Below are 20397 nucleotides of genomic sequence, written 5' to 3' on the forward strand. Positions count from 1 at the left end.
AGAATGAATAATTGGCTATTTGAAGAACTCAAGAACAATCATACAATTAGCAAGCAACTAATTCAACATGCCACATATTTCATCTATTGTTCCCTAGTGCAATAAAATCATGCGAATGGAAATTGTCCTCAGAGTACTAGGAATGAACACAACATTAAATAACTGAATTTGTAACGAACACCAAAAAAAATCATAAAGTTGGGAACTTTAGCTTGCTTCCTAGGAAACATGGCTAATTTTAGTATTTACCACCAGCGGTTAGCTAACGGGGCTCTGTTAGAGATTTCATTCGAATTGCTAGGTTTATAAAGATTAATCTTGTCGGTTTCTTTTGCATCCAGGGACGGAAAACAGGATCCCCAGCATCCTGACATAATGCTGGAATACTATAAGATTTTACTCATCACTTAGCAACACATGCTGTGTAGGCACATTTTGTTTTCATCCAAATACCTCAGTTTGGCTGCTATGTATGCAAGTTAGTGTGCATAGTCCATGGTACAACCATTCATACTAGTAGGAAATAACTCTTTACAACTTATTCTATTTTGATTTCCTATTTAGGGATGTAGGACTCTTACAAGTGCCTAGAAGTGCCCTTGACAAAATATTGAATAAATCCTTAACAGATTTTGTATGGAATATAGTATCCAGAAATAAACTGCAAAACATTGTTTTTTTTTGTGCCCTGCGACGGACTGGCGCACGGTCCAGGGTGTACCCCGCCCTGTGCCCGATGTTCCCTGGGATAGGCTCCAGGTTCCCCCGCGACCCTGAAGAAGGAGTAAGCGGTAGAAGATGGATGGATAGATGGAACATTGTTTAAAATAAATAAATAAATAAAAATACTTGCAATAAAAACAGCATTTGGCTGTAGTTGCTAAGGCTAACCCTGGGTTTTATGTGGCACAATAAGTTTGTGTGCAATCACTCATTAAAAAATGTATACCATTAATAATCGTTAATAAAATATATGCTATAAAAGTATACGACTATAATCTTGGTAGAATCATACATTATTTCTCTAGAAATAGAAGAGAGAATCTAGAATGTGCAGCGAATGTCTAATATAAAACCAACTTTACCGGAGTTATGTTCGAATCATTTTACACCACACTACTTTGTGAACAAAGGTCACTACAAAGCAGTATTTGAGGAAAAGTTTATTCTCAAGCATGGATCAGTACCAACTGCTCGTTATCCAGCTACATATCTAGAAGACTAAAACGTAGCAAAGATGATCCGACTCCTGCTCCTGCAATTGGTCTGGTATAGTGTTTGTGCGCCATATAGCAGCAACAAATCCGAACTGTAAAATACAACCCTATGGTTAAGGTTATTTTCTCAGTCTCTACCCAGTTTTGGGATAGTTTTGTGTAACCCAACCGTCGGGTTAATGGCTGGGTCATTTTCACTGACAGTTGAACCAATGCACCCCTCACCCACCCCGACGCATCAACCCAACTCCTTGGGTCAATTGAACCATTCTAGGCTGTTCGTTTAGGCCAACTATCAGGATGTTTTGGAGTCTCCAGAGACCCCAGACAGTTAGAGTTTGTTGTACCATAATTTCTTAATAATAATTTCTTTACATTTGTGCAGTTTTGGGGTAGATTTATGGTCAACTTGAATTTATTGGCCTTACATTTGTCAATTTAATTAAAAAAATATCTACTTTTCAATGTTTTATATAAAATTAGAACATTTTAATGTAGCATTCACTTTAGGTAAGATACAGACTTCTCTGTTGCACTCATTCAAATAATATGAAGACTGTAGCATGGTCGCAGATTACTGCCATCTGGTAGACAAACAAACACTTAAAATTATAATGATTTGCAATTGCAGCTAAAACCAGTAGATGGAGGCAGAGGTCAACTCATTTGCCATAATTACTCGGAAAAAAGATTCGTTCATTTTGTTGAACGAGATTCAAAGATCCGAGTCAGTAAAATGATCCGAACTTCCCATCACTATCTAAGGCAACTCGTTGTTCCCGAGTCATAGTAAAGATTCGTTCAAAATGAACGAATCATTCAGGAACGACACATCAATGCTTCAAAAGTGAATATGTGATATTGTTTGTAATACCCACTGGATCCTCGTTGGTTCCTCTCAAGGTTTCTTCCTCTTAACATCTTAGGGAGTTTTTCCTCGCCATCGTCGCCTCCGGCTTGCTCAATTGGGATAAATTCACAAATTTAAAATCTGTATCCCGTGTTTATATATTTCTGTAAAGCTGCTTTGAGACAATGACCGTTGTAAAAAACACTATACACATAAAATTGTATTGAATTGAATTAAATACATGACTTATTTGAGTCGTTTACTTCAAAGTCTATATATAAACACCACCTTAGCAGCTCTAGCAATAAATTTCTGAACACCTTGTGTATAAATAAAGGAGATACCATGTTGACATATTTGTTTATAATGTAGTAGATTTGACATTTTTAAAGGGTTAAAATAACCCTGAAAATATTAACCCATTTATTCCACCACAGCGCTGTTAAAGGCTGATCTCCAGTTATCGAAAATGTTTGGTTGCAGTAATTGCTGCTGAAGTTTAGTAACGAAATAAGCCTGTGTTCCTAGGATGAGCTGACCTCATAGTGAGAAACATGGTGTTGCACAGTGTTTGAGGAGCTAATTTTCAGTTGTAACTTTTTAAGCTACAACTCAGGAAGCAAACTGATGTTGGCTCAAAGCCTATTTTGGGTGGCTATGTTGGCCCTCCCTATAAATCTTTGGCCCAATGTTGGGTTAGGATTTATTTATTGTATTTATTTATTTATTTATTTTTAAATAAAATTGGCGAAGCAGCACATTTCATAACAACCCTGCCTACGTTGGCAAGGTGGCAGAAAGTCTCTCTGCCCTGGTACCCCAATCTTGACCCAATGTATACAATAACTTTGGCCCAAAAGAATGACTGACCTGGGAAGGTGCTGAATGGAAATAGCTAAGCTACAGCTAAGAAAAGTAGATTACACTGAAGCTGAATGCTATGAAGCTTATGGTATAAACTAATCTGCTGAATACTGCGTCATAGTATGTTATGTATATATTCACAGCATTTAATATATATATTTATTTATATTGTTATTCTTTTGCACTACCTGTTATATCGGACACTTTCATAGTAGAGCTGTGTATTGGTCGGCGCTACTCTGTGCCCATTGTCCTGGTTTAGTAGTTACTGTATTGTCTTGTGTTGTTTGCACCCACAGTTCATGTATATTGTGTAGGGTTTTTTTTTTTTTTTTTTTAATGTAGCACCATGATCCTGAAGGAACGCTGTTTCATTCACTGTGTACTGTACCAGCTGTATAGGGTTGGCATGACAATAAAAAGCCACTTGACTTGAAGCTAGTTTATCAAACTGACGCTAATCAACCGTGTGGCATTTTAGTTTTACCGTGCAACTTTACTGTTTGATTCATTAATAATTTGTGAAAAGGGAAAAGCATTTTGTTGTGCTAGACTGCTACTTATTGAAAAGGTAGCTCGTATCGGGACAGCTACATTGTTTTGAAAATAACTCAGCTAGTGTCGCGCTAGTAAAATGTAGATAAGCTAGTAGAGTCGCTAGTTGTAGGTGACGTTGTGACTGGAGTTGCTCTTTAAAGTAATGGACTAGCCTTAAAGGGGGCTTACAGAGGAAGGGCAAACCGACAACGGCGTTTTTAAAACAGTGTTGAACAAACACCAAGTTGAAATTCCAGAACCGGTATAAAATATGCTCGGCACAACACTACAGCACGTCCAGTGACCTGTCTTACCGCGATACTCGCAAATCTCGCGAGATATAGAACGCTTCCTTCTGGTTGGAGAGCTGCTTCCTGTACCGGATTTTTTTTTTTTTTTTTCTGCAAAATTTCTAAAAGTGTTTAAACGGAATTTTGAGCACAAGTCACGCATCGACAGGACAGCCGCTGGGATGATTTAATGCTGCAGCCTCTTGGTGAAAAAGAGGGATCAGCTGTGCTAGGACAGAGGCCTAAAAGCTGTCATCTGTCTGAGGACGCTTCCTATAGGAGCCAGGGCCGCGCCGAGTCTCAGTCCCAGTCTCTACTGGGAGAGCTTTGAAAAATATTACAGTCATGACTCCGTCTCAAACCTTGTTCCAGCTCATACACTAGAGCGTTTTGCCGTCAAAGAGGGTTTCCGACCAACCAATGCTTACCTGTCTGTGTGGGAGCAGCTTCTCTTGACTTCTTGTCATCCGCCTACTTGTCCGACTGTGACAGAACTCCGTGAGGCATGCCAGACTGGAAAAACTAAACCTTCTCAACAGCTGGTTTATAATATATTGTGTCACTTTAGGGAAATTACACTGGCGGTAACTCGTTGTCGTTGCATTTCTCGGTAAAATAATAATAATAATAATAATAATAATAATATATATATATATAGTAGTCAGTCATGGCCCCGAAGAAACCCCGACCAGTCCCACTGACCATACCGCCTACAGGAGAGGGTCAACCGTCCACCAACGCTGATGCTGCCTCAGAGTGAGTACTCAACATCATATATTATATCAAATGTCACCACTATTATATCGTCTAATCCAGGAGGACCTCGTTCTGGTCTGGTTATAGTCAGGGTTCAGGACAAGTTTGGTGATGTCCTGTACCTAACACCCCTGACTGCAGTGATCAGTTCATTTCCAGTTTGAGTGGTGTGTTAGGGAAAGCCATATCAATAGAGATGACAGGTTTTCCATTTTCAGTACTAGTGTTCGTGCTATAAGCTTGAAAACAAGTTTTTGTTGTTGTTTTTTTTTTTTTTTAAAAACCCCCAAAACAAATCACTGACCTCTTGGCTATGCTTCATGGACACTACTTTGAGAAACATTGATCTACACAATACTGCCCTCTCATGTGTATGATCTGTGTTGGGATAGTTAAGATCTGGCATGTTTGCGACATAAAATATATATCAGTATTCAGTATCTGGACCAGTGGATCCAAAGCCAATCCAGCATTTTGTGCAAATCTCAAGCATGATATATAAGTACTGTGTCAAATCACTGTATCCTTCTATGTAAGTGTACATGCCAGATTAATGCATAATGTGATTTTTCCCTGGTGGTTAGAGCTAATCTGGAAGCCTTGCAGAAGAAGCTAGGGGAGCTGGACTTGGATGAGCAGCAGAGGAAGCGTCTCGAAGCCTTCCTCACCCAGAAGGCTCAGGTGGGTGAGCTGAAAGATGATGACTTTAAACCCATCTGTGAGCTGGGTGCCGGGAACGGAGGAGTGGTCCACAAAGTGCGCCATAAACCCTCTAGGCTGGTTATGGCCAGAAAGGTAAAGTATGCATTAAGCATGTTTTGTTTTTTTGTTTTTTTTTGCTGCTGTTGCCAGCTGGATGAAACAACTGACCATGTTCTCCATTTTACTGCAGCTTATTCATTTGGAAATCAAACCAGCCATTAGGAACCAGATTATTCGTGAGCTGCAGGTGCTGCATGAATGTAACTCACCCTACATAGTGGGCTTCTATGGAGCTTTCTACAGTGATGGGGAGATCAGTATCTGTATGGAGCATATGGTGAGTGAGAGGAGTTAAATGAAGGTGAATGTGCTAGAGGTGTGTTGCTAAAAAGTTTTTAATGTCGTTAAAGATCTCATGCCTTGGAGAGTCTTGGAGCGCTACAAAACTGTACGTTTTGGTGTTTTGCCTGATTTGCAGACTTGGAGTGAGGAATAATAGTGTACTGTTAAACTGTAACAGCTGAGAAACAGGGGTGAAAAAATATAATTGTGATCTTTTCAGGATGGCGGCTCGCTGGATCAGGTACTAAAAGAAGCTAGAAGAATTCCAGAGGAAATCCTGGGCAAAGTTAGTATTGCAGTGAGTATCACTCTGTTCTGCTCATTAACTAGTCCAAGCATCACATAATCAGAGAAATAAGAAATGTTTCTTTTCCCGCTTGAATTCGTACGAAGCCATAGTTTAGGATGCAGGTTAGAAAGGATCTCTGCAGGTGTTTATATCATATGAGTTAAAAATGCTGAAGCATCACTTGAATAAACCTGCTAGGGAATGTATTAGAAATAAAAGCAATGGGAAAAATTCTTAGATGCAGCATGATTCTCTCTTGATTGATGCGCAAAATGTCATAATCCAACATAAAGCTATATATAAACCATTTATTTTGGTTGATAAATGTTCACAAGAATAAATATTTCTGATGAATAATAGAAAACAGCAAGCTTAATGTTTTTTCATCATGGATTAAACTGATAGTATGTTTTCAAAGTAGCAATTAATTGTCGTGGAAATAAAATTAATGTAGTTCATAGAAATAAAAACAAAGAAGAATTAAATTGCACAAAGAATTGATTTGTAATCACTGTGTGACTCAAAAGCTAATAGAGAGATTTCCATCTCTAATACAAAACTCTGATATACTGTTGGATTTTTTTTCACGTATGGCAAATATAATTGAATAATAATTTAATGTGTATGCATGAACTCTTTCATTTTTTTAAGAAAATACCTTGTAAATAATGACATCTCATTTGGCCCAGACAGTGAAGAAAGAAAAACTATAATGAGTATTTGGCCCTCATTTAAAATGGATTTATTTATTTATTTGTTATACAGGTACTCAGAGGACTTGCCTATCTACGGGAGAAGCACCAAATTATGCACCGAGGTATTTTTGGAGGCGCATTCCAAAGAAATGTTTGTGAATCTGCATGCATGTACATGTGCAAGTTGATACTCGATTGCTCAGGCAGGAAATGAGAATATTGATACACATTATGTAGACAATCTGATCATTTCAGTGCTATGAGAAGATTATTTAACCTGACGTTAAACAGAAACTATATAATCTGTATAAGCTTTTAAAATTTAAACCTATGATTAGTATATGGATTTTAAAATTAGTAAGCTTTGGACAAATATAAAATTTGGACAGTTTTTTTACCTAAACTCTTCTCTATATATGGTAAGTACATTTGCATTTGCAGCAACTCAAAACCAGGCCTCCAAAAGAAGTTATTCATATAATACAGAATATAATATTCATATAATAAAGTCTCCAAACAGAGGGGAAATTAACTCTTTTTAGCAAAATATTTTCCAAAATATTTCATACTTGGTTTATTTATATATATATATATATATATATATACACACACACACACATACAGTGAGGGAAAAAAGTATTTGATCCCCTGCTGATTTTGTACGTTTGCCCACTGATAAAGAAATGATCATTCTATAATTTTAATGGTAGATTTATTTGAACAGTGAGATATAGAATAACAACAAGAAAATCCAGAAAAACGCATGTCAAAAATGTTATAAGTTGATTTGCATTTTAATGAGGGAAATATGTATTTGACCCCTCTGCAAAACATGACTTAGTACTTGGTGGCAAAACCCTTGTTGGCAATCACAGAGGTCAGACGTTTCCTGTAGTTGGCCACCAGGTTTGCACACATCTCAGGAGCGATTTTGTCCCACTCCTCTTTGCAGATCTTCTCCAAGTCATTAAGGTTTCGAGGCTGACGTTTGGCAACTCGAACCTTCAGCTCCCTCCACAGATTTTCTATGGGATTAAGGTCTGGAGACTGGCTAGGCCACTCCAGGACCTTGATGTGCTTCTTCTTGAGCCACTCCTTTGTTGCCTTGGCCGTGTGTTTTGGGTCATTGTCATGCTGGAATACCCATCCACGACCCATTTTCAATGCCCTGGCTGAGGGAAGGAGGTTCTCACCCAAGATTTGACGGTACAAGGCCCCATCCATCGTCCCTTTGATGCGGTGAAGTTGTCCTGTCCCCTTAGCAGAAAAACACCCCCAAAGCATAATGTTTCCACCTCCATGTTTGACGGTGGGGATGGTGTTCTTGGGGTCATAGGCAGCATTCCTCCTCTTCCAAACACGGCGAGTTGAGTTGATGCCAAAGAGCTCCATTTTGGTCTCTTCTGACCATAACACTTTCACCCAGTTGTCCTCAGAATCATTCAAATGTTCATTGGCAAACTTCAGACGAACATGTATATGTGCTTTCTTGAGCAGGGGGACCTTGCGGGCGCTGCAGGATTTCAGTCCTTCACGGCGTAGTGTGTTACCAATTGTTTTCTTGGTGACTATGGTCCCATGTGTGTATATGTATATGTATGTGTATATATATATATGTGTGTGTGTGTGTATATATATATATATATATATATGTATATATATTCAGATAGCCGTTAAGAATACCTTGACAATATTTGACCGTAATGAAATCATTCTTGATCAGGAAGCAGTTGCACAGTTGCAGTGGACTTTAACAGTAAACATGGCAAGCACATCACACATGACACTGTTGCCAAACTTCTTAACAAATTCAAAAAGACTGCGGACCAACCGAGAAGTGGACATCCACGAACATCCACTGACAAAGGCACAACTGACGTTGTCTCATATGTATGGAGACTTTTGGGACACCCTGTAATAAAAAAACAAACAACTTTTTGTAAAACAGGATAACCATGCATGCCAAAATATTAGTTCTGAATCTAGTAATAGGGAATCTGATGAACCTATTCAAAAGGACACATTTTTTAAAGCAATTTATCTGGGCAGCAGGAGTTTGTACATTTAACTCATCTGATGAAACTTAAATACACATTTACGGCCAAACCAGGTGGGGTAGAATTTCCAAAATACAATTGGTATATTGGACGGTAATTGCAATACCAGCGAGCCTTAAGGGAAAAATAGCTAAGCTGACACACTAACATATTAACATACGTCAGTGTCATTTGGTTTCAGCAAGGATATTGTCAGCGAGCAACTGCCCACCAAACTGGTCTTTTGAGATGCATTCAAACTGTCATCAGGAAGTATGAAGAAACTGGACAAGTTGTGGGCAGAATAATACGGTGGAAAGGCCAAAAAATTTTCTGGATCTTAAAGGTCATTTCCTTAAGGGACAGAAACAAATCCAGTCAAATGCTTCTTGGCATCTGGCACCTGGCACCAAAGTCAGTGTGAGAAGTCGTCTTACAAGAAATGGTCTTAAAGGGCGTGTTGTAGAAAGACAAAGCAGAAAAAAATGCAGTATGTTAAATGCCACAAAGCATGGCACAGAAGAACCAGAACACCTATTTAGATGAACAACAACCAGGAGAAGTGTTATTTATATGTATTTCTATACAGATACATTTGAGATGCCAGTATGTCAGGAAAAAAACCTTCAGATTCCTGTCTGATTGTTTATGAAACATGTAGGTGGCTTTGTCATGATCTGGCATGCATTTCAACCAATGATGTAGGGGATCTGCTCAAAAACAATAGATGATAAATGATGATCAGCATACTATAACAACTACCCAAACACAATTAAGACCTTCTTGGAGTGGAAGTCCAATGGGACACTTACAGTATTAAGTCAACCATCTCAAAATCCTGACCTCAACATAACTGAAGCTGCGTGGGAGCCTTTGGACAGGGAAGAGCTGCCAAGTGCTTTATGAAATTTGGAAGAATATACCACAACACTACTTCATTATGTATTCTAAAAGATTCAAAATGACTAAACAAAAAAAAAATTGGTAGTCCAATAAACATTTGCTGTTAAGATAAATTGTAGTAAAAATAATTGTCTCAGATGGTCTAGGATTTTTACATAGCATTTTAAATATTGTGTCTTTTTATTTAAAATATTATTTTATTGTAATGCTAAAAACTGGAGTTAGTCCTGATTGGTGCTTCAAAAAAGTCTGGTTTTAGATAGACGGGTAGGAATTACTATTCGAGTCGATGTCCTTCACATAGCTTGTACATTAAAATGAAAATGAGTTTTGAGTGCTTTTATGTTGCCTGTTGGCCAGCTGTTGTTCCAGATCTGGAGTCAGTGTGACCTATTGGAAAACTCCAAATGGCAAAAACGTTTGGCTTATATGTCAATACTCCTGCAAATGTGGTGGGATTTTACTGGAAAGTTGTGGGAATAGAAGCCATTGGCCAACTTGCATTTCACACATTAAGGCTGCCCAAAGGTTTTTATTCATTACTCTCCTCTTTATCCTTACCCTCTTTTTGTTCTTACTATTTTTTTTCCTGTTGATGTAACAGGTTTTTTTGTCCAGAATTTCTTGGCTCACTAACATTTAAACATATTTATGATGTTGCTTTTGTACTTAACACAAAGAAACTGCTTTTACTTATTAAATCAGTTATGCTTCATCCAAAGTTTTATGCTCACAAATACTCATGTATTTGTATCGCTGTGATGTTTGTCTTCACGTCCTATGACTCATGACCAATGCAAATAGTGGCTGTGAAATAATGTTAGTAAGGTGACCATATATTTAAAATTGCTTTATTTCCAAAGGTTATCCAGATGATAACCCTCATTTAAATAGGAAAATTATTAACATATTCCTTTAATTGGCTGTGGAGTGCCTAGGTGCTCTTCTCTAGTCATTGGTTAAGGTCTTGCCTTCTTTGAGTGACACTGTGAAACAAGACTAAGTGAACTCAATATGGCTGACTGAATGTCGCTGAGGCGGTGTAAGGGTTTGGAGGAGCCAGGTTAGAGCTGAACAAGCTCATAAGGGACACCCAGGTCTGTAGCTGTGCTGTTGTGACAGAGAGAGTCAGCAAGTGAGTGCAGAACTGTCTGGGAGCCTGGCTGGTAATTATGGCTTTACAGATGTGATTATATGGCAGCCGCGCCCTGCAACCCCCTCTATTCTTATTTTTGCATCACCTCTCTTTCTCGCTTGTTTATTGAGTCCCTTTGAACTCTCCCTTTGGAAAGCTGAGCTGGAGGGGGTCTTATAGAGGACTCACGACAGGTTGGAACTCAGTATAGGACATAACTGGAGAAGTCGTCAGACTACTTGCTTGTTACTACTGTGTAGGGATGCACAAATTTGATTCTACTTCCAAGTGTTGAACTTAGTACTGATAACCGCATTTTTGTCAGAATGTCTCAAGGCATTAAAAACTGTGTGTGTGTCACTAAAACACATCATTTATTTCTCCTACCAGCACAAAAGAAAGTGAAAATGTAGCCATGCATGTTTGCCATCAGAGGCAGCTTGCATTTTGTGAGCTATACAGGCCTGCTTATGCAGGGCTGCTTGTGAAATGTTTTTCTGGCCGAATACTTGGCATGGACTAGGATGCCTGGAGTAAAGCTGGAGGAAAAGGGCCAGGTGGTGGGATTTGAGCCTTGGCACTCTTAGCCTCCATACTCCTCCTTATCCCTTTTCATCCCTCCATTTCACCTATATTCGCTCTCTGTGTTGCGCTTTGGCTCCTGCAGACGTGAAGCCCTCCAACATCCTGGTGAACTCGCGCGGTGAAATCAAGCTGTGCGACTTTGGCGTGAGCGGCCAGCTCATCGACTCCATGGCCAATTCCTTTGTGGGAACACGTTCGTACATGTCGGTGAGTCAGGCCTCTCTCTCTTCCCCCACCCTCCCAGTCTTGCCCCTGCCCTTGCCAGAAACCAAGCCCATGCCCAGCAACGCAGTATGGGGTGCGGAGGCAACCACTGCTAGCTCGGCCCAGTCCTGCATTTTTGACGCTATTTCGACTGTTTGTAATTTTACTTTTTTCCTGCCTTGACAGCCGGAGAGGCTCCAGGGCACTCACTATTCAGTGCAGTCGGATGTGTGGAGCATGGGCCTGTCACTGGTAGAGCTGGCCATAGGCCGCTACCCCATCCCCCCGCCTGACGCCAAGGAGCTGGAGGCCATCTTTGGGCGACCCGTGCTGGATGGAGCAGAGACAGAGGGACACAGCACGTCCCCAAGACCCAGACCTCCTGGACGCCCCATTAGTGGTGAGTGTACATCTATGTCCTCCATTACTCCATTACTAAAGTAAATTTGGTCTTAATTAATTTAGACAATTTGGTAATTTCACTTATCCTAATTATTGTAAAAGTATTGGTGAATAATTGCAAAAATATTGCTGTTTCAGTTTATATTAGTAATTATTATATATTCCTTACATTTCTGTCCACTACATCCATAATGGCTGGACCTGTAATTATTCGATTTCTATAATAAAATACAAATGCTACTGTCCATGATGTACCAGAGACACCTTGGAGATTACTATAGAAATATAAAGCTATATAGAGATTATGGAGCTATAAAATATAAGGCAATTTAGTTGACCCATGTGAAATGCTTTTCCCCAAAGGACATGGAATGGACAGCAGGCCGGCCATGGCTATATTTGAGCTACTGGACTACATTGTCAATGAGGTCAGAGAAACTGCCTAGTGAACAACTTTATTCCTGGTGATTTTTCATACATTTTTTCCATTTTGCACTGCTCCTCAATATCACCTTCTTTTGCTTTTTCTTTCCATCCCTCCATTTTCCACAGCCCCCACCTAAGCTGCCACATGGTGTATTTACCTCAGACTTCCAGGACTTTGTGACAAAATGGTGAGTTCCATTTGTTTGGTCTCCTGTCAGAATTGGCATTTTTGGATGCATACACTTTTCCAAGGATGGATGTTGCACAAAATGGTTAGCCTGTACTCCATAGAGTGTCTTCTTTTTCTTTATGGTGCTGTCGTAATATTACGTATTCGCATGGAATCTTGGAATTAAATGAAAGAGCACAGCACAGTCATTTTGTGTCCTGTATTTTCACAATGACAAAAGGCTGTAGTTTTGCGGTCACATTGCTCCTTACCCAAGTGGATTTCATTTTGGCTCTCTTTGTTCTTTTATAGCCTCATCAAGAACCCTGCAGACCGAGCTGACCTGAAGATGCTGATGGTGCTTGTTGTCTTCTTTCCTTTTCTGGTGGCTATAGATGATATAGAGTTGATACAAAGCAATCTATTTATTTTAAACACAAGAAGCCATTACATACTGAATGCTACCATGCTCATCATAATTTACCCAATAGTTAGTCATATGAGTCAGGGTCATAGTAGTAAGTATGACATTTATCTTTCAGAAGAGTTGATTTGATCACTTGTCACTTATCGGTAGTACTTTTGCATTTACATGATATAATAATGTGTTTCTCACTTCCTCCTCCACTTGCTGTTGCAGGGCCACACATTTATCAAGCGTGCAGAAGTGGATGAGGTGGACTTTGCTGGCTGGTTGTGCAGAACCATGGGTCTGAATCAGCCAAGCACTCCCACTCGCACCTCTGAATGAACTCCAGTCAAGCCACACACACCATTCCCAGCACCCTCTCTCCGTTTCCTCTTCTCCCCTCTGGTTCTTTTTCCCTGCTTGATAAGCCTGGTCAGGCCAACTCACTTCCCCTTGTCCCTCCTCACTTGCTCTATTGTTGCCACAGGGCTTTCTGCAGGTACTGGTCTATGAAAGGTCGTGTTTGTCATTGGTACAACTGTCCATTTAATTGAATTTAGGTTCAAACATGTCTTGCCTTGAATTAACAGCATATTTAAGATCTCAGAGCAGTTATTCAGGAATGTTTCAGGTATGGCATTAGAGCACTGGGTGTATACTGTATAATGCATATTTTTACTATGATTTTTCAGGTGTCATATTTTTGCACTCTGGTGATTGTGTAATAGTGTTGCTACATGAAAACAGCAGTCTGGTCAGATGTTCTGTTTCAGAAGATACATTTCTGTTCTACTCTCTCTTGTGTTGAACAGTTTTAAACCAAAGAGGGCTACTGCAGATCACACTGATAATGATTTTCTGGTAATGTGTGGGCTGGATATGTTTATAAAGATGAATGAATTCATGAAGCTGAACTGCTACTCCTACATGCATTTATGTAGGTATACAGTTGATGCAAAGTCTGAGACGTTGCAAGACCAGGATGTTTGGTAACATATCAGATATTGATTATGTTATAAATTTGGAGATATAAACAGCTTGTGGCAGCTTCTGCCTTAAATGTGTTAATTTAAAAGAAAATAAACTATCTCCACTGTAAAACAGTATGGTTATAAATATCCCAAAATAAGGACATGCAGCCCATCTGCATTTTATCACAGAAAGAAACTTGTGAAATTTGAGATGTAACACATTTACTGTCACAAGATATTTCTATATTATACAGAAGGGCACTTTTACTTCCTAAAATCTTTTTTTGTTTGTTTTTTTTCATGGCTGTATATGATGCTTAGGTTTGTTATCTGAAAATTCTGTTTAATGCTGTAACGTTTTTCACCATTTGGTATTTTGGGGAAGATATTTTTTATGCTTTGATGCTGCATTTTTTTGCCAACTACACATAAAGACAGAGATACACTTTTGCTCTATAGACAAACCAGGATTACACTCCACATTACAGCTGACAATCCGCACACAGACTGTACATCCTCAGCAAGCTCTGTTTAATATAAGTTAATAAAGAATTTGCGTAGTACACAATTCACTAAGTTGTGATAAATGTGACGTACTATGCAAGCAAATGTAATTTAATATAAATGCACAGAGTTAGTGGATGGCTGATGTAAGGTAGGAATGTAGGCCCATTGGATGCTGATAGGGCTTGGCTATGTTCTTTACCTTCTTCAATGTTCAGTTTCTCCGAAACAAAATGGGGCATAATATAGGCATAGAACACATGTATCACATTCAGTTGAAAAAGACTGTCTCAAAAGACATCAGTTTTTACATTATGATATTTTTTTGAGAAACTGAACATAATAATGTTGGACCTGTATTGCGAACATAGCTGGCATTCACCTCCAACCAAATGAATGCAGATGCACATGTGTATAAAAATATATATACAGTACTAGTAGTACTGTTTCACAGTCTTAAAAAATAGCCTTCTTTAGTTGTCTTTTTTTTCTCTCCTTTTTTTGATCGGTGTAGGAAAATTGGAAAGTCATTTTACTGTCATATGAATTTGTTGAATACAATTCTAATACATGAATAAAATCTTATTTGTGAATCAATGTTTTCACTAAATGGCAATATTTATTCTTTGTTGTAATAAGTCACTTTTGTTGGAATTTCTTTGTATCAATTACTCATTAATAAGCATGTGTAAAGAAGGGAGAGTCACTGCCAAACTACATTTTTGTCCTGTTCCAAATACCAAAAACCACACCTGAGTCAGGTAATTGCTGCCTAACATGTTGGGAGATGGAGTTGCACAATCAGACTAGCTTTTAAAGAACATAAAACATTTTGTAGAATATTGGTGACATGTAATATGGGAGAAGGACTGGAACTACATTTCCCATCAGCCACTGCACCATGTCACATGTCTCTTTCACCTGTTTCACCTTTAGCTCATTAGCACTAGTGTGTGTATACGGTATAGTCATGTTCAGCACTGCACTGTTGTCTTGTGTTATTCACACTGTCCTCATGGTTCATGGTACGCATGCCATTGTTTCACGTAAGTCTTGTGTGGTATTTTGTTTGCTACATTATTAAATGTTTCACTGAAATTCTGCAATTGCATCCACCTCTAAATCAACATTGTGACAGAATGCAAGGCCGAATCAATGGATGCAGCAGATTTTTTCAGCATGCAAGAAACCCTTTTAGAAAGGGAAAGACCGCAGCAGTGGGAGAAGGAAGGGAGATTCGCCATAATTGAAGCTAATCGGGAATTGCTCGACATGATGTACTCTATCAGGGCATATATCGAGAGGAAGCCTTCCAGCCAGGCGGAAACCATCTCCCACCCTCCCTCCCCTAATGTGGATCTTGTGCAGCCTGCCGAGTCAACAGAGAATGTCGTTCACCCTCCCTGCTTGACCAAGGACTCCGCTCAGCACCCCTGTTCAGCTGAGGACACTGGTCAGTCTCCATGTGCAGTTGAGGATGTTACTCCACCTCCTGGTGCGGCCAAGAGTTCCACTTTGCTTCCTTGCTCAGCTGAGGATGTCACTACACCAGGATCCTCTTCAGACATTGCTCCGCCGAGGACGTCGCTCCTTTGCTTTGCGCAGTATGTCGTTCCCCCTTCCTGCTCCACGGAGGACAGCGCTCCCCCCTCTGACCTCGTGGAGAGTGTTGCTCCCCCCTCTAGCTTCATGGTGAACGTCGCTCCCTCCTTGGGCTCCGCCTTGAGCTTCGTTCACCCTGCAGGCAGTGCTCCGCACTCATACCACCCTGGGGATATCACGGCATCTCTCTACGGTGCAGAAGAGACCGACACACTTCTGTACCTAAATGAACACATCAAGCGTCCTCTATCCAGCCCCATGAGGGATGACGCACTATGGAACTACAAAATGCATAGGGACATCTGGTCTTGGGATCCAGGCCAGTTATGAACTGGTTACCTGCTTCGGTAGCCGCGCGTTAAAGGTGGTGGGTTCTACCATGTGATATGGGAGAAGGACTAGAACTACATTTCCCATCAGCCACTGCACCATGTCACCTGTTTCAAGTTTAGTGTGTGTGTGTGTATAGTCTAGTTCAGCACTGTACTGTTGTCTTGCATTATTTGCACTGTCTTCATGTTACTCGCCATTGTTTTTATGCAAGTCTTGTGTGGTATTTTGTTTGCTACGTTATTAAATGTTTCACTGAAATTCTGCAATTGCATCTGCCTCTAAATCAATATTGTGACAATTAGAATCATTATTTTAAATTTATATTTTCTTAAACTCATTATTTTTAAACTTCAGTTTCCTTGGGTTTAATTTATTTAATATCACAATACATTTTTTTTTTTTTTTTTTTTTACATGTATCTTTCTTTTAAATGAGAAGCATCAGTTCCCTTCTCTAGGTCCTTCCTCTAGTCAGGTCTACTTTAAATCTCATATAATTAAAGAAATATTTAAGCACTTTCACAACATAATCTCTATCCACTATGTTTGTTGTTATATGTGCGATATCACTAACAGAAATATGGCACATATTCCTGTACTGAAAAAAACAAAGGACATTAAAAATATTGTTTACTCAAAACTTACTTATAATGGGGGTCTAAAAATCATTTAAGAGCAATACTGTCAATAAGGATTTATAAAACAACGTTATGTAATGTAAATCATAGTTGCTAGTTGCTTAAATGTTTTGTGGTATTGTTGTGTGATGTGTGGCTGAACTGAGCCCTCTGTCTTTACATTTCTAGGTTGGTAACCCATAAGACTAGTCACACATTTAAATTTGGTTCACTGAATCCCAGGAGCAGTGAGAATCACTAGCAAACGTGTGTGTGTGTGTATGTGTGTGTGGGAACTGACCCATCTTAGGACTCACTGAGATATTAACCTGGAGAAGGTTCACGATGATTCCCAGTTAGCAGTAGCTTTTTGTAATGCCCATGAGAAGGAGACACTTCTCGTGGATGTCATCACATCCATCACCCAGGAGGCCAGTCTCTGCTTAGACTAGGGAGCCACTCATATTGTTCCTCCGTGGCAGACAAAGAGGACTGGATGGCCACTGTTTGGTCTAAGTACAGTGTGCACAGAAAATGCTCTACAGATTTGGCTTCACATAACATTGCAAGGTCTAGCAAAAAGGCAGTTTGTTAGAGACACCCATATCAGTTTTATATGTTGCACAGCCTTGAGGGACTGCAGCACCAGGAGGACTAAGACTCCCACACTAGGCTTTAGTGGGAATTGTGGTGAATGGAAGTGTCCCTTTCAAAAGTTCAGAATAGGTTTTATTTGATCATATGGGGACTTGCTGCTGCCTAACATTCCCTGAAGAAAGGTTATTATTTTGGAAATTGTGCAGTGCACTGGATCAGATGTGCACTATTTGTGTAAATGCATAAAAGGCATGCGTACTGGGGACTGTTGCATCCAGGAGTGTTTCCTGGACTGTTTGATCCTCAGTTCAAGCTTTATCCCAAGTGGCTAAACCCACAGGCGATCTTGCTAGGGGTGCCAAATCTTATTATCCATTTGGGAGTAGATTTGCTCAGGGCAGAGCCGATTTGAGTATCAAGAGCCACAAATAGGACTTTGTAGATTAGTTGCTGAAATCTGTGCAATGTGACAAGGCCACAGCAGAAAGGTGTGCAGTCGATGGCAGGGCAAATGCATCCTGTTCCAGAGGGATGTCTGGCTCCAGCTTGGCATCACTTATTCCTTGCCAAACCTGGACACATCTGCAGGCACCACTCTCCTGGGCATATGCGTCAATCATTATACAGTCCATTGTACGGTTCCATTAGGTGAGTTGCTAATCATAGATGGGCCCAAGTAAGAAGCATCCATGAAAGGCAGTGACCCTTCTAACCTTGTGGTGTCTTGACCATTGATGTATCTGTCACTGCATCTGCACAAATACACTCATGTTCTAATAGTATTAGGGCTGGAGTTGAACATGGCAGTTCAACTCCTGTGTCATTATCAGCCTGGAAACACCTCCCAGACATAGCATTTGAGAGTCATGTTGCCTCCATGTAGCCCTGGTCACTGGGCTACATGGAGGATTCTGCTGAGGGACATAAGCTTCCATATTTTTGGACTCAGTTCCAGAATAATCTATTTCAGCTGAGCCATGTCTGCTGCCAGTTTGCCCATATGCCTATAAAGTGACTTGGGTTGCTTATCAGATTCTTCTATTCAGTTGTTTCCAGATGTGGCCATTTACGAATGGCTAGTTGTTTAGTGTGTGGTGTCTGGTCCAGGTTCAGGTCGAAATCTGTCAGTTGGATACGCTGTAGTCAAGAAATAGTCAAGAAATAGTCAAGAAAGCAGACTGTCGTCCCTGTATTTTTGTGTTAGCAATCCAGCAACAGAAACATGCTCAGTAGTGAACAGTTTGCTGTAGGTGTAGCCAGGGAATCAACTGGACCATGCTAGCTGAATCCAGCTCACTTTGCAGGCTCAGGGAGACCACATGGTATGGGGAGGGTGACCGATTCAATCATACTACTAGCACATATGCACATGCCTGATCGGGGAGATGTGAATACTCAGAGGAGATGGTGCCAAAAGAATTGACCCTGGAAGGATGAAAAGTTACTGCTGCAACCACACAGAGTAGTGCAGTGACTGAAGCTAACTAGGTTAGCAATGCTAAAAAGGGAAACCCCCTCAAGGCTAGAGGGTACCATGGAATTCCTCAGCATTCTTCATAAAGGACACTACAGGAGGTTTATCACCATCTTTGGAGGACATGGAACCTGTAGCTCCAATGGCAGTCACAAGCTGTTATGCAGATAGCGCAATGTAGTCTAATGTGTATGACGAAAGAAGAAGAAAAGGAAAGATGGCTGTATAATAGCAATATTTATTGGAAATACTACACCATAAATCAATTTGTAACTTTGTTGGAAGTTCTAGGCATTCATGCATACAAGCACAGGTAGGTACCCAGGTGTTTCTCAGTGCCCTTGGTGGTTTGAAAGGGTGAAATAAAATAATTCCTCCTGAAAAGGTAGTCTTGTATTTTAAAGGAAAACTTATTCAAATTTGGGACTTGAACAAAATGATCTGTTAAAGAACACTACAAAAATTAGTTTTCATAAGTGCTTACTGGAGTTATTCCAATTGGAAGTGAGTGTGGAATAATTAGATTTTGTGTTCATTTATCAGTACAGGGAAATCTTTCCAGGTTCTTCACTGTGGTAATTGCACATATGTTACTGATGTGTAGGTAGGGGTAAGGTTTAATACACACTGGAGTATTTTGTTATTGTTAAAGCATTCTTATTCTTAAAGATGACAGCTTCAAATACGTTTAACATCAAATTAAATCTAACATTACCACTAAAAAGCATTAATATGAATCTGCTCTTTAGGGAGCTGAACAAATGAGCAGGGGCTTTTTTCTGTGGTCAGGATTTTTGCTGTTATTTGGCTTGTTATATTCTATTGAAGGAAAGCATTTCAGACTGTATGGAATCCCACAGTGTCTTATTAGTACTTCTGAGAATGCTTCTCTTCCCACTGGTCTGTTGGCAGTGCCCTCTGTGGCCAAAATGTATTGATTTGTCTTTTGGGGTCCCCCACCCCCTAGTAACAAGTTGCTGTATTCTACTTTTGGCCTAATGGAGCAGGTCTTACTCATCCAGTCAATGTCAAGCTGTATTAACATCATCCATAAGCTCCATAAGGTACATAAAGTAACATTTCTACCCATGACTGTGTAATGTCTTTCCACATTCAACTGGTACAATGTAATGACAATTCAGATAACTAAACTCTTTGTTCAGTGGGTACTTTCAGGTAATTAATATGATTCTGGTAGAAGATTTCAGTTTGTCATTTGCAGAGCTATATGAATTCTGGTTGTTAATTAAAGTGCTGGTGCTGATTAATCTATCAATTTATAATAATCATTTTGTTAAAAATGGCACTTCTGGTATAGATGGGAGATGAGTAGCACCTTCTATTGGGGACCATTGAGAATCAGCATGTTGTGAACTGCATAAGTGAAAGAGCTGTGTGTGCGCGTGTGTGTGCATGTGTGTGTGTGGTTGTGGGGGGGGGGGGGGTGTTGCTGGCAGACCCTGAGTGTTTTGGAATGTGCCAAGGCTTG

At 39.9% G+C, this 20397-nt stretch overlaps 1 protein-coding gene across 1 annotated transcript; it reads left to right on the forward strand.

The window, feature by feature from the left end:
- The first annotated feature begins 2089 nt into the window (after window positions 1–2089).
- On the forward strand, window positions 2090–14870 carry map2k2a (mitogen-activated protein kinase kinase 2a). Its single transcript, XM_053634811.1, has 11 exons — window positions 2090–4514; window positions 5099–5309; window positions 5407–5553; window positions 5779–5856; window positions 6613–6664; window positions 11284–11408; window positions 11592–11805; window positions 12171–12235; window positions 12360–12421; window positions 12715–12760; window positions 13043–14870. Exons 1-11 carry the CDS (start codon window positions 4426–4428, stop codon window positions 13151–13153), a joined length of 1200 nt encoding a protein of 399 aa, XP_053490786.1. The 5' UTR covers window positions 2090–4425; the 3' UTR covers window positions 13154–14870.
- The last annotated feature ends 5527 nt before the right edge of the window (window positions 14871–20397 follow it).

This window comes from Ictalurus furcatus, chromosome 10 (assembly GCF_023375685.1).
Source record: "Ictalurus furcatus strain D&B chromosome 10, Billie_1.0, whole genome shotgun sequence".
NCBI lineage: Eukaryota > Metazoa > Chordata > Actinopteri > Siluriformes > Ictaluridae > Ictalurus > Ictalurus furcatus.